This window comes from Xiphophorus maculatus, chromosome 6, assembly GCF_002775205.1.
Source record: "Xiphophorus maculatus strain JP 163 A chromosome 6, X_maculatus-5.0-male, whole genome shotgun sequence".
Lineage (NCBI taxonomy): Eukaryota > Metazoa > Chordata > Actinopteri > Cyprinodontiformes > Poeciliidae > Xiphophorus > Xiphophorus maculatus.
The window spans coordinates 19,815,724-19,830,542 of record NC_036448.1 but is presented as its reverse complement, the minus strand read 5'-3'; the positions used below and the strand labels follow the sequence as shown (position 1 = coordinate 19,830,542).

General features: G+C 35.6%; 1 protein-coding gene across 1 annotated transcript in view; it reads left to right on the top strand.

The window, feature by feature from the left end:
- Window positions 1-14,819, top strand: part of b4galt2 (beta-1,4-galactosyltransferase 2) — a 158,748-nt gene that overhangs the window by 110,591 nt on the left and 33,338 nt on the right. Inside the window, exon 5 of the mRNA XM_023335623.1 lies at window positions 9,149-9,336. Coding sequence (XP_023191391.1) covers window positions 9,149-9,336 — 188 coding nt within the window. The remainder of the gene's footprint in view (window positions 1-9,148; window positions 9,337-14,819) is intronic.

Sequence of the window (14,819 nt, the reverse complement as noted above, 5' to 3'; positions counted from 1 at the left end):
TGCACATTGGTCCTCATCAGTCATGGGCTCACAGTCTCTCGTCGGGGCAGCAGCAATGGATTTATCTGCTGATACCCTGATACGGCTGATAGGGTTAATTGGTTTTCAGAGGCCATGTAGAGAGACAGAACCTGACACTGACCAGATTACTGCAGAAACACCGGGGAGGACCTACCACAGACGGAGAGAGAGGTAGAGAGGAAATAAATGGACACTTGACGATGAACTTAAAGCAGGAGGTGCAGAGATGGGGAGAGGATGAATTATCTTTTTTATCACCAGAGAAGGGAGGTCAAAGAGTGAAGAGTTGAGGCAATGACAGAACCTGAAGTAGAAGGGAGATGTTCCAGTGTCTGATTTAATAAGGTTTCTATAAAGTCTGGAAAAACCTGGAAACTATGAAGTTCAAAATTTGTGACGTTAAAGGAAATGGGAAACGGAGAAAGGAAAATAAGTTGTAATTTCAGGCTTTATATTCTTTCCCATTATCTGAAAGCTGTATCCGTCCATCCATAACTTCAAAACCCGAGGAAGAAGGAAAAAAGATGCTGAAGCCATTTACATGGAGTAATAAGAACTTCAGAAAATGGGACCATCAGGTTTTCAACAGCTAAGCAGAAGGACCAGAATACAGTCAAATCTGACAAGGACTGAGAGGCCAGGGGTATAAATATAGAGCAGTGGTAATGGTGAAGCAGGTGAGGAAATGAAATGCAATTTGTAGCAAAGGAGGAAGTCAATTTTCCTCAGATTTCCCACAGACTGATGTGAGAGAGTAGATGGCTACAAGAAACATCTTAGTTATTTCAACTAAATATTACAACTCAGGATTTCACATATATCCTAATTTTAGTGTGATCTTAATTTGTACAAACTGTAGAACAGTGTGAAAGTATGGATTTTCTTGTTCACTTTTAAATATCCAGATTTTCTCATAAGCTTCAACCCAATCTTGAATCTTTCAGTATTCAGGATTTTCTTTGTTACTGAAACTCACTAAACTCTAAGCTATGAGTCATTCAAAGATGCAAATGTCTGAAATCAAGGAATTTACCAGAGCTATGTTTAGACATGTTCTGTAAGAGTTCAGCTGCAGTTAAAGAATTTCAACAGAAAGTCTAAGACGTACTCTTCCCACTTTTGTACGCACACACAGCATCATATGCTGTCATGATTGAGACTCAGTTGAGAATAACTGAAGTAAGGGTGACATTTTTTTCAAAGCCCTTCATAAAGTCTTAAGAACTATTGATAAAAATACTTGAAAAGAAAGTATGGGAACTAAGAGAAACGAAGGATGGTTTAAAACTTTCGCACAGTACTGTAGCTTGGACCAATCAATGTTGACAAGCTTTTCTTCTCATCTCTTGAGGTTTTCACTTTTACTTTGCCTTGACAACTTCACTTTCACAACTGGAGTGACAAACTAGCCCCGACTGATAACAGTTACAGATGAGCTTCCCTTGGAGGACAATAAGTGTTGAAAGTCACTGAGGACATGATGGATGAATATGGCAAAGAACAGTTGTGAATGCTAAATACCCCAGCCACATGGGGTGAACCGGGGTTGTTCTATCATTAAGGATGAACACAAGATTTTACAGTGTAGAGCTAAGATTTTGCAAGCTGCTACTTTTTCAGCTTTGCTTTGAATTTTGCAGTGTTAATATTTTTTCTCAAAGGAAGCTAAGATTTGAAATTTGAGTTGCTGTTTTTATGAGCATATCCCAGCATTAGTCAGTGTAGACTGACAAGGTAAATTTTATGCATTCCTATTTTGCTGTGAAATTCCCCAAAGCAGACGCTTGGCAGGTGTGTGAGACTCTTTTGAAAAAGTTTCAAGTGTGCAGCCAGTTTTTAAGCCACCTGAGATATGACATAAATATTTAATATGAACTCACAAAGTCTGACACAGGTTATCTTTCATATCAGTCTTGCGTTCAAGCCTGGTGAGGTGGTTCTTATTGATTTGGCAGAAGTCAATACTCAGCTCCAGTTGCAAACCCCTAAATATTGTGAGACAAAGCCTTTCGAGGCTAAATAATCCTGAAACATTCCTTATTATTAGTTTTTCGTACCAGGCCTGACAGCCTTTTGTTTTTGTGCCATGCCCTTCCTCACAGACGTTTTACAGGAAGCTGCCAAACGTCACAACAAGAAGCAGAGTTTCTGCTGTCAGTCACCGAGCTGCTGCAGTGAAGCAGCTGAAACATTTGGTGGAAGATGATGACATTTTCTTTCATCCAATAACCTGACAACCACAGAGCCCCTGATCAATCCCATTGTTACTGGGTTAAAGTCTGCATCCAGAACTAGTCCAAGTATTGCATAAGACAGAGTGATCTTGAAAGTATTTCTTTACAAAAGAACCTTTACTATGTCAGTAAAATAATAGTATCCAAGCTAGTGCTCCCTCTGGTATCCTTTACTTTTGGAAGGAATGCTATGTATATATAGATACTGGCATTTTTCCAGTTTCAAGTTTGCATATACAAAGTTTACTTTGCCTTTAAGCAATCTGAAAAATCCAAGATGTTGTTTTCTCTGCATAAGCTGCAGTTAATGCAACAGAACCTACTTAAAATGAGGCACAGCTAAGGATATCTTTGTGGAAAAACCTCAAACTCGCTGACATTCTAGGCAGAACAAGAGGAAGATGATGCTGGACCTCCACCTAATCTAATTCTTGAGTATAATTTCCAGATATCTAAACATGTCACATTCATCTCTTCAAAAGATTTGCCTGCTTACAGATTGGAAATGCACTCGGGGAAAATTTTTGGCTGATCAAATGAAAATAAAGGTGTTTTTCTTGAATGGCCATAATCCTAAAGCGAAAAACTTGGTACCCTAAAATTACACCATGCCAAGTGTGAAGGACAGGGGTGTAAGTTGGTACAAGTTGCAACATAGATTGCGTCATAAGGAAAGAAGATTTTATTAAAGTACTGAAGCAACTGCTCAAGACATAAGTCAGAAAGTTGAAGCTTGGGGCGCAAATGTGTCACCAGTTGGATAATGATAAGTAAACCTTCAAGTTGGCTATAAAGTGATTTGAGGACTCCAAAGTTTTGAAGAGACCATAACCAATCCCTCACCTCAATTCAGCAGAAAAAAAAAAATCGGGCAGAGCTGAAATGTGTGCACGATCAAGGTGATCTAAAAAACTGACTGTTTCTGTCAGGAGGAATGGCTCAAAATTCATGGATGTTAATGAAACAAGCCCCAAAGTGCTTGAATCCTGTCATGCAGTTTTAAAGGCCAATCTTACCAATCACTAAAAGAGGCATATAGCCTTCACACAAAATCCATGGATTAGCATACACAATCACATAAAAAGCTGTCATTATTCTAGCATTTGTCAAATACATATAATTGTATTAATCCTAACTTACCTAAAAAAGGAAAAGTTTAGTTCAATTTGATGTCGAAAGGAGAAAAATATGCTTGTGTTTTACACTATGTGTAAATGTCTGGTTTCAATTCTGTGTGACAGGCAGTGAGGCAGTTTTACACTGAACCATAAATAATTTACATGTCTTCACAGCTATGCACATGTTTAATTATTCATATAAAACTAAACTAGTGGATTTAAATAAATAGATCAACCATTTACATTCAGCAAATACTGATCTTTAAATTAAGTTTGTAGTTGTTTATCAGAAGTGAACTTTGTTTAATTTAGATTTTCATGTGGCATCGGTCGAGTGCGCATATTGCAAGTCGCCATTAGTAAAAGCTTCTGCCAAAATGTCAGCGAGAAAATGGTTCATTATTTAGAAATGCTTAATAGTCCACAATAATCTCAACAGAGCTTTTGTCTACATACTATTGTTTCAATAAATAAAGCCTGGAGCACTTGATTTAGAGTGCGGTGCATGACAGCTGCCACTTTTGTTTCTAAATTAATTATGCAGCAAACGTGAAAAGTTTGAGATATGAAGTAAACTTGTATGCAACACAAGGGTTGGTATTTTGAAAATGCATGCTTTGAATTTATAAATGCTCGGTAGGGAGGAGGGGGGAGTCAGACGAATCAGCAAACTGTGGAAACCCATATTTGTGCTGCACCCACAGTTGTCACACTCAGTAAACTAATTTACTCAGGGTTGGGGTTGCCACCCACATGCATATGCACACTGAATTATGTAGGGTCTGATCAAAAATTAAGGGAGTAGAAATGTCCTTGAAAAGTTAAAGGATGGCTGTGAAATTGCAAGTGAGGAGCCACAAATTTCTCTCGCTGCTAAATTGAAGTGCCCTTTCTGCATTTTACCCAGTAATTTGTTGATTTGTCAAATATTCTCACATGAACAGTTTCACTATCCCCCTGTGGGCCACTGCAAGAAAATTGTGGTGGAGCAATCCTTTCCTCTGCAGTATGAACTGCAACAAAATAAGTGCAAGTCTTGGTCAAAGCACAATAGCCTGAAGGAGAAGGAATAAAATGTGAAAAGGATGCTGGGAGTTGCACATGTCCTCAAGAAAAAAATAAAAAGATACATGCATGAACACTGAACTGTTTTCACAGCCTGCTTTTACATAATCTTATACCTAGTAACAGGGATTCTAGGCAGTCTTAAAATCTTGAATTGAAATTGAAATTAAACCTGAATATTGGATTTGATATTTATTATGTTTTGCAGTTAGGTTTCATGCAGTTGTTGATCTTTCCTATTTTCTCATTTGTATTTTGTTATTATTTTGGTTTGTCTGACCATATGAATCTCAAACTAGCCCATGCCTACTACAGGGGTGCATCTCTTTTTATTAATTATTAGAGCAACAAATAAGGGAAACATAAATAGAGGATCTTTGATCAAGCACTCATACAGATGACCAGTCTATGGCTCTGAATATCTTTCAGATTGAATTAATGCCAAAGAAATTTCTTTAGAACAACACAGACAAAGTTTAGGATTATTAACAGGCATACTGTTGCCCTCAGGCTCAACAAAGTCTTAGTTTTTCTTTATTCTGTCTCGATACCTGTCAGACTTCAACACCTTATGTGAATAAACAAAGCTTGGTGTGACAGACATCCTGACAGTTTTTTTTTTTTTTTTTTTTTGGACAAGAGTATTTAAGTTCCAGGTGATTGTTGGCTTTTTAATAAAAAAAAACGTAGAAAAAAGACTTGGAATTTAAATAATACAGATGTTAATACAATAAAATAAAAATCATATTCAAATTTTGCCCTGTTCTGACAATTTAATTCAAAAAGTCTAACTGGTAAATGCCCTGCACAGAGTGAAGGTATTACAAAAAATAGACTTTTTCAGAAATGTTAAATATTACATGAGACCAGTAAAACAAGAATTTGTAATATAGATATTTCATGGCCAACTTGATCATGGGGAATACTGGGACTTTTGCGAACAATGGTCATTGATACCTTTCACAAAAAGGCTAAGCCATAAAGCACCGTTTTCAGTTTGTGAATAGACTGTTGTATGTATAAATGGTAAGATAAGTGCAAGGATAGAGTGGTAGACAAAAGAGCAACAACCAACAAGTATCAGCACTGAAAAGATGGTAAAGTTACACCCATTTAAACGATGGGATAGTTTCATAAGCTGTGCACTGCAGCTATAGATCTTAGATCTCTAAGACTTGCTACATACAGAGATATTGAGGACATGGGCTAGAACTGTCACATTTCCTGTGTTAAGCTCCTCCTGAACTGGAGACAAGTCCAAAACCATTTTACAAAAAAAGGACTGGATTCCTGCCTCAGTGTTCAAAATCAACTTTTCCATAGCCTTACATTTCTGTAATCCAGTTTTATTTCATGTTTTTTTGTTATTCTAATTTCTAAATAAAGTCTGCAAAAAAAAAAAAAAGCTTTAATTTGAAATCTGTCACTCTGTGTGTAATAATTATAAATAATTTGAGTTTCACAGAATTACTTAAATGAATTACGCGTTGAATGATATTTTAATTTGATGAATTGCTGAATTGTCTGAAAATGGGGGGCTGCATGCACCAGTATGAGAGTGAGCACAGTTGTGATGAAGAGGAAGGACTTTTTATTTCGGGAGACTTCAGAGAAAAAACAAACAAAAAAAACAAACTTGGATGCCTGTTCTAGCACATGGACATTGATTACTAACAATACTTGTAATAATAATAATGATAATTGATTATTGATTATTATATAACATAATAATAACCGACAGCTAATTTGACACCTGCAGCTCTCTTAAAAAAAAAAAAAAAAATATATATATATATATATATATATATATATATATATATATATATATATATATAACTGCACCTCCATTCACAGTGGGGCATGTCATCCACTTAATAAATTCATAGGTTGAAAATAATAAATTTCATTTCTGTTTGAGCCACCGGTCTCATAAATAGCTGCACGTTATCTCCAAATTACAATGACGCAAGTAGATTTTTTTTTATTTTTTTTATTTTAGGAATAAATAACCTGAATGATCAAACACATTACAGTATAGATGAAAAGGTAAGAAAAATGTTGTTTTCTTTTTTAAAAATTTTATTTAATTTCCATTTCCATCGTCAGCTGAAAAAGAAACAAGTCTCACTGGCAAATCCTATGATGGCTCTCCCAATGCCTGAATGCTTTTACAGTTACACTTTCTTAGGATCTTGTATAAATATAACTCAAGTTAAGCTGTGTCTCTCTCTTCCTCAATGTTGTGAAAAATATTGTGATATTATCAAACAGTGGTTTCTTTAGACTAATAAAACTTCTCAGTTAACTTTTGTCTTTCTTTGCAACTTCATAAACTGTTTTTGAAACACAGACAAAAGATCAATTTATCTGATAATTGGAGCCCCAGTGGATTTGTGACAATAGATTTTTTGTTACCTGTGGAGGGGGATTATGCTGTAAAATCTCAGGTATTAGAAGGCTTACAAGAAGGATTAGCCATTGTACTTGATTCACAGTCATTCTGAACTGGTAATGTATGCATGGAGTCAATTGCATTTTCCCAAAGCAAAAGAAAAGTGTATTTTAACAGGGCTGAGGACGTACATCAGTCATTTTAAAGTGTCTTGTTTCAGTCTCCCTTTATGGTTGAAGAATATTTTATTGCAGTAAAACTTATGGCACTCTGTTATTGCTCATTTCACCACAGTTTGAGCTGAAACCTTTTGGGGTTCTTGTCTGCACCCTTTGCAGCTCTAGAGACTGAAATTGTGTTGCTCTACCTTAAAACCCAAATAAAATACCCTGAAGTAGATTCTCACCATGACACAATGTTACTTGAGTAAAAGACAAACTGACTGCAGTTTATTTTCTTCTGTCTATATCTTGATTTTGCAGCTGGTCAGGTTGAGACTATCTTGTTGACACTAAAATTAAATCATTGTGTTCCTTCTGCTTCTTTTTATGTAAAATGCAGATTATGTTGTTGACCCATTTCGGATTGTCGTTTGGACCTTCTGTCTTCTTTGGGGGGAGGGGAAACCTTTTCTTATTCTTTTTTATATTTTCATCTAAACCATTGCCTCTTTTGAAATCTCCTTTTTCTGAGTCTCTGAGCACAACTACTGAAAGAAGAGTTACAGTGATAACTTTCTCTGTCTTTTTCTTTGTAGTTGTCTAGGAATGTAGCAAAAATTCAAAGCATGTTTGAGCACAATAGACGGCTTGCGCTGTAACTTCATTCTTTGCTTGACCTTCCCTCTGTTTGACAAAGAGCTAGACTTCACCAACCTTAGTGAAAGGACTCACTAAGAGAGATATACAATACCTTTTCCATTATTAAATTTATAACTGTGCGATATATTAACCTTGACTGTCCTGACACTTCTCTGCTGTCAGACCAGAATTCATTTATCTTCACCAAAGTCTTGAACTTGGGATGCACTGAAAAATACTGATACACTTCACTGGGGCAGGTAGTTCTCTTAGAGTCAATGAACACATCAATTCATACTGCGTGTAGCAATAAATACTGTACAGACCAGCACAGCAGACACTAAATACTGTTGTTTATTGATGATGTGTTGCATTAAATTACATCTGTGTGCTTGGAGGTGACGGAAATTAGCATTAAAGCATAGGTAAGGAAATCCAAGCAGGATACTTGCTGAGAAAGTGATGAAGATAACATTTCTTGGTAAAATGTGGCTAAGCTCGCTAAAATGAGAAGAGAGCTAGATCCACTGCAGGGCTCCTAGGTCCCACATTCTGGAAACAACCAAGCACCCCTAAAGTGAAATGGAAAATAATTTATTACTCCAATACCAAAATAACTTAAGTTAGTTCTTGGTTGTTGTTTTTTCTTTATCCAGGCCTGACCTTTCAAAACTCATAATTTTTCTTCCCCGTCTATGACAGAGCAGGATATGTAAGGAAGGCCAGAGTCCAGCACTATGGCTAGCTCCTCATCTGCCCAAAATGAATAAGAATCTGTCTCTTTTCAAAAATAATTTATGCAAACATTTCCTTTTGTATAACAAAAAGATAATCTTTTATTATGTATGCTATTTGCTCTAACAACAACTGCATTTAAAGATTTTTGGTAAACAAACTAATTTCAAAGTATATTTTCCTTTTTGAAAAAGGTATCCTTAAGTGACTCCTGTGCTAAGTAAAAAATGAAATTAATCTGAACTTCAAGGGGTTCAGGAAATGCTACTAATATAAATGGGGGAGAAATGCTGCTTTGTGGAGTTCATCAAGGGTTTGTATTTGGTCTAGTATTTCAGTATAATTTTCCAAGGTTTGATCCTGTTGAACCATGGGATGTAGTTTCATAATAGTTAAAAAGGTTACATTAGGATTTATCTACTATTGAAATATAATTCATATTCTTTAAAGCAAAATAACAATTCTTAGATCCAGCTGTGTCTTGCATTTTAAAGGTTACTAAAAACCATATGAAAATAATGTCAGTGGTATTGAATTTTTTTCTATCACAAATATCACATATACTAATTCTCAATTGAGGGACTCCAGTACCGCACAAATAACCTTAAACACATCCATCATTACTTGCATCGTTTAATCTCACACTGTTGTTGTTTGAGTGACTCGGGTAGCTATTATGAATCTATGTTGCTGCTGGGATACATTAGTAAAGGATAAAGAAATTATACACATCTCCATTGTGCTTGTTTATGTTTAAACACAAAATTTTGATTTCTTTTTCAGCTGGGTGAAGACACATTCAATAGGGCAAAGTTGCTGAATGTTGGCTACACGGAGGCTCTAAAGGACGCCGAGTATGACTGTTTCATCTTCAGTGACGTGGATCTGATCCCTATGGACGACCGGAACCTGTATCACTGTTATGACCAGCCCAGGCACTTTGCCATTGCAATGGACAAGTTTGGCTTCAGGTATGCTGATCATTGCAAAGTGTGTTCTGCTTTTGGTAAATCCAGACAGGCATAGATATATAATAACAGTGTTTACAGATATCATTAAAAACAAAACTGCATAACATGAGCTAACATAGCAAAAGTTTGCCACTAAAACGTGTTATTTATGTTCTTGGTGCCTTCATGATTCCAAATCATGAAATTATCCAAATTACTAAATTTGTAAATAGATTGTGAATAAATTATCCAAAAAGGTTACTGATTTCCAATTCAGTCAAAAACTAATAAGCCATTACTTCCTCAAAGTTTTGACTTTTGCATTTTGAAATGGTTATTTGGAATACATACCAAGTTTATCAATTTCTCTAAACTAATTCATAATTAATTTGGAGCTGATTGACCTCACCAACAAAACTCTTCAATATAATCCTTGGTTTTTAACGTATAAAACCAAGGATTGGTTTTTATATGCCTTCATCATTTCTTTTTAAAATATGGATATTTCTAAACAACAATTAAAACTAAAATATTTGGCTAATATTTTCCTGACTTGGTCATTCTGATCTAAATTACTAATTTTATTCATAATTGCCCTAGGCAATTATTCATAGCCAAAGATAGACTCCTACTGATACACTTGTTTTTGATTCCTGCATTAATTCTAGCTGAGTTTTCTATTTTGTGTTTTCAGGTTCAGATCCAGGGGCATTCTGATATCTGTCATTAATCCTTTTAAATGGAAGACCTAAAGATACTGATGTATTAAGTACAAATCATTTGAAAGTCAGAAAATTAAAAATACCTATCACATAACACATAGGATTAAATGCAGTTGAGTCTTTTACGTTGTTCATAATTAAGCTTTAACTACAACTAGACCATCTTTTTGCTAGCAAAGTCTTCCAGGAGGTCTTCTAAAGGCAATAATGAGAAAGAAATATGCAAATTTTTAAGACCTTTAAGTTCAGAGAAACCACAGCGGTTCCCAAGCCCTCAATGATTGGGTCTTGTTTTATCTTCTGGCATAACGACACCACACCTAACCTCAATTATCTAAACGCACCAAGAGTATTGATGAATAGTCCAAACATGGTCAACAAATGCAACCTCACCACATAGTAGCTTTCAGTGCTCCAGAGTTGTCCAGCTAAAAAAAATCCTCTAGGGCTGCAGTGCTTTCAATGGACTGTAGAGCTCAATGAGCTAATGCTATCTGGCAATAAAAACAATGCCAGGTGGTAAGCAGAACGATAGCTGACATTTCCTGTTAGCAATTAATCAGTAAGCACTCAAAATAGTTTTATTCAAGCTTTTGGCTCCTCGATAACAAATGGCTGCAAGAGTTGAGCCTGAAGGTTCTTGAGTGGAAGGGCTCAAAACAGATGCAGGTGATTGTCAGCTGAAAAATAAACAGTTGTAGGATAAATTTTCTGTTCTGATCTTCAGTTTGTTTTCAAGCTGTAAAATATTAGACTTGTTTTTTTTTTTCAAATTCTTAACAGATTTAGTGAATGATATGAAAATTGGTAATAGCAGCGAATGTGAGCTCATGTTAAGGACTTTTTCATATGTTTTCATAAAAGAAACAAAATCTCTTTAAACAAACTTCAACATACCAATCACTTCTTTTGAGGGATTCCTAAAGTATTGCATCTTATAGAAACTTTTTAATTAACATTAGTATGAATATTACGTTGCAGTTGTTTTTAAACATGTTTAAAAGCTTTCTGGGTAAATGTTGCATGAGTGTATTGCAGAGCACATCTAAACAAGATAACACAAGCTGGTTAAAATCAGCATTTGCCATAAAAACTACAGGGGTAAAACTTCAATTTAAAACACTCTTTGACGCTTAGTTATATCAAATCAATAGTTTTTTTTTTTTACAGAATGCGAGTCATTTTTCCATTAAAAAAAAAGACAAGAAATAAAGTAGAACCTTTGAATATAAATTCAATTTATTTGATCAAAAATAGATTCTATGTGAAATCATTGCTATAGTAATTGTATGATCAGATTTTAATGAAACAATGAGTTATAAAGACACCAAACTATTTTTTTGTGGGATACCCACCTGTTGTTGTGGACTCTTCTGAATTGAGATCATTAGATGTTTGTTGTTGGAAAAAAAAGGATAAAACATCTTTGCTCTCCATGCAACAGATAAACACAAAACTTAAATTTCAGCCGCACCGGTATCATGGCACATTTCTGTCTATAGCGATGCTGCAGCACTCTCACTGCTGTCTCTATGCTTGCAATTAAAAATAAATTGGTTCTTGGCCCTTTCTCTCACCCAGCATTTCAGACAGTAGACAGAATTGGATCATTCATGTTAGTGCCAGGTGTGCACAGGGCCATTGGCAGAAGGCAGTCCTCCTCATCCCTGTGATTTCAAAGTCATGTCTCAAGTTCGACTGAAATAAGTATTTTTTTCATAAAATGCACATCATAAATAACAGCATCATCTGGGTCTAATGTAATACATGAACACAACTGTTAGCATGAGCTGAAATATGCAGTATTTTTAAAGAAAATTGATTAAAGTAGATTAATAAGTAAATTTTTAATTTAGGAATTAATCAAGCGCTTTATTTTGTATGAAGGACTTAATTAAAACCTGTTAATTCTTGTGTAAATGTTAATGTTCTCCACTTACTTTCTACATACTGCACTCAATGTGGTTTATACAGGGGGAATTTAAGGTTGTTACTCTAATAACCTTTCAAAAATGTACCAAGGTATGTTATAAATTACATCTTGAGTGACGCAGTAAAACACTGAGGCTAGTGGCAAACAAAGCCCAGTTTGCTGCAGGCTCTGTGCAGACTGGCATATACGGTAGCCAAATGTGTGTGCAGGAAAATAAATTTCTAGGACATTCATGTTTCATTCATATTCTGAAAAAGTCATAGTCAGTCTTGTTTGTACGTAGAGCTTTCACTGTAGTTCTTCTTTAAATAAGACAAATACTGTATCTAATTTCTGTACTGTCAAATTGTGTCTCTTTCAACATAAGTGAAAAAAAACTAAACTTGTGATCAATGTCCAAATATTTCTGCCCTCACTTCAAGTGCCTATACATGAGATTAAATGTTAACAGTTGTAGTTTAAAAGGAACCTGATCTGTTCCGACTTTAATGTTACTTCGGGACCAAATCTTTCAAAGCTAAGAGGCTAATTTAAAAATTGCTGAAGCCTGAGAGTACTTTAATGCCTCTGCAATTTATAATGTTTTAATATGACCTTTAAAATGCAGCTGCACTGTCAAATTAATCTCAAACCATTACGTACAGCACACTGGAAGAGAGGAAATCAACAGACATGAACGGCTTTAGGACTTTATTATTTGTGTGACATAGACAATCAAGAGACCTGGAGGTGTGACTGACCACCACTTTGTCTGACATGTGGTCAAAGCTGGAAGACGTGGCAGATTTCTGCTAAAAGGGAAATTCGTTTTAAGAAAAGAGATTCCTTCTGTTCATCTTTATGACTTTTGGATCAATGGCATTATGGTTTACTTCTTTAATTAATAATTAAGAGTTAAATGCATTAACTGATCAGATTATTCAGTCTATTTCTATCATCTTGACAGGAAACATGTTTTTAAACATATCAAATCTTTAAACATTTTTTGTGCAAAAAAGTCTTTATAAGTAGTTTTGACATCGTCGAGGTCTTTTCACCAGTTTTATTGACGTTTTGGGTTAAAAATCTGTGGCCTGTGCCAACTGTGGTTTTGAACATCCATTTATCATCTTCATCCTGTTGTAAAAACTATCCTTATTTTCCCACTTGTAGCCTTCAAACAGATGGTGTGATGTTTACTTTCAGTACAAGCTGTGTATGCTCCACTGGTCTTTCAAAAGAAGCTATTTTTTATTCCCACTGTTCAGCCTGATTTACTTCTGAAATTCACCAGACTTCTTTTAAAGGTCTTTTAATGCTTTTAAACTGGTCCCCAGGTCCTGGACCAAAACATGCAGAATCAAGGCTGAAAGTATCTGAAGAACATTTCTGGGCTCAACTTCTGGCTTATTTATCAAAGATGTCTGATCCAATGGGGAGATTTTCGATCACACTTTTCTTATGAATAAGCAATTAATATAAAAAGGTTTTAACAAATCTTTACACTTCTTAAGCTAGAGCTTGCATTACATATATTTTTTTCATTTTTATATTTTCTCACTCTCTTTCCTCCTGTTCCCCTCAACATGTGTTCTGTTGAACACACCTGCTCACATTCCTCCTGACCATATTGTTGCTCACAGAACTTGTACTGAGACATACGCTCTCATTAGTTTCTGCCTGTCATTTCTCAACAAGAAGCTGTCACACGTTTGACAACATGGAGTGTACACACATGTAGGTGTACACACACATACGCAAAGCCCTCTGGTTAGACTCCAGGCGCCTGTCATGACACCCCCCACTGACGTCCGTCCCACTCCACTAGCCTCGTGACTTTTGACAAGAAGTAAAAACGCTTGTCTTCCTTTTTTAGTCGGCCGTGTTTTCAAGCACACACGCATACACACACTCCATACTCAGTACATATCCCTGTTTATTCATCAGTTTGAAAATTAATTCACCTCATTAATTCACTATTCATACATGTGAGAACTCATCATTAGAAGCTTCCTAGCATTCACTTTAACAAGGCAAGTTGTTTTATAAACAACTGCTGAGAAACTGCTTCAGAAGCCTCTTCAGAGTGTTTTTATTTTTTATTTTGTATTTTACATTGAGTCAATTCATACCACGATTGGATTAAAGGGATATGGATTATCCTGTTACAGTTAAAAGTCACCCATAAATTATCCACTTAAAGTCTGAAAATGACAAGAAACATAAAAGATCAGATTGCCAGACAGACATAAATGCCTTATTTAAATGTAAATTGTGTTAGGTGAATCTGCACATAAAAAGAAAACTCACAGTTCCATCACTTTGATATGGAGTTTCCCTGAAAAGGGTTCTTTAAAGTAGTGGTGCAATGGAGCAGCTGCTGGAGATATTATCTCACAGAAACAGTCATTGCTTCAAATCCCAGCCAGAGCTGCTCTGGGTGGAGTTTGCACATTCTTCCTCCATTGAGATTTGTATCAACTCTTAGACTTTCACCATCTGCCCAAAACCAGGCATTTTAGGTGGAGATCTTGGCTGCAGGATACAAGAGAAACAGAAATTGTAATATAAGTAAATATTATAATAACAACATATCAAGCTACATTTTCTCTACTCCCAGTCAGTAACACATAAATCTGGAGTGTAATGAAAGTCCATCCAGCTGGCTAAATACATATTTGGAAGCAAAGCTCGAATGCCTGACCCTTGGAAAATATTTGTACATTTTGTATTCAAATAGTCCTTTGAAACTGAAGTTTTGCACATTTGGCCATTCACAGCTTCAGCAGAGATGTGTTGACAAAATAAATCATCCCTTGGCATGAATGGGATGGTTTTCCAACTTGACCAGTCATGACTGGTGATAGGTT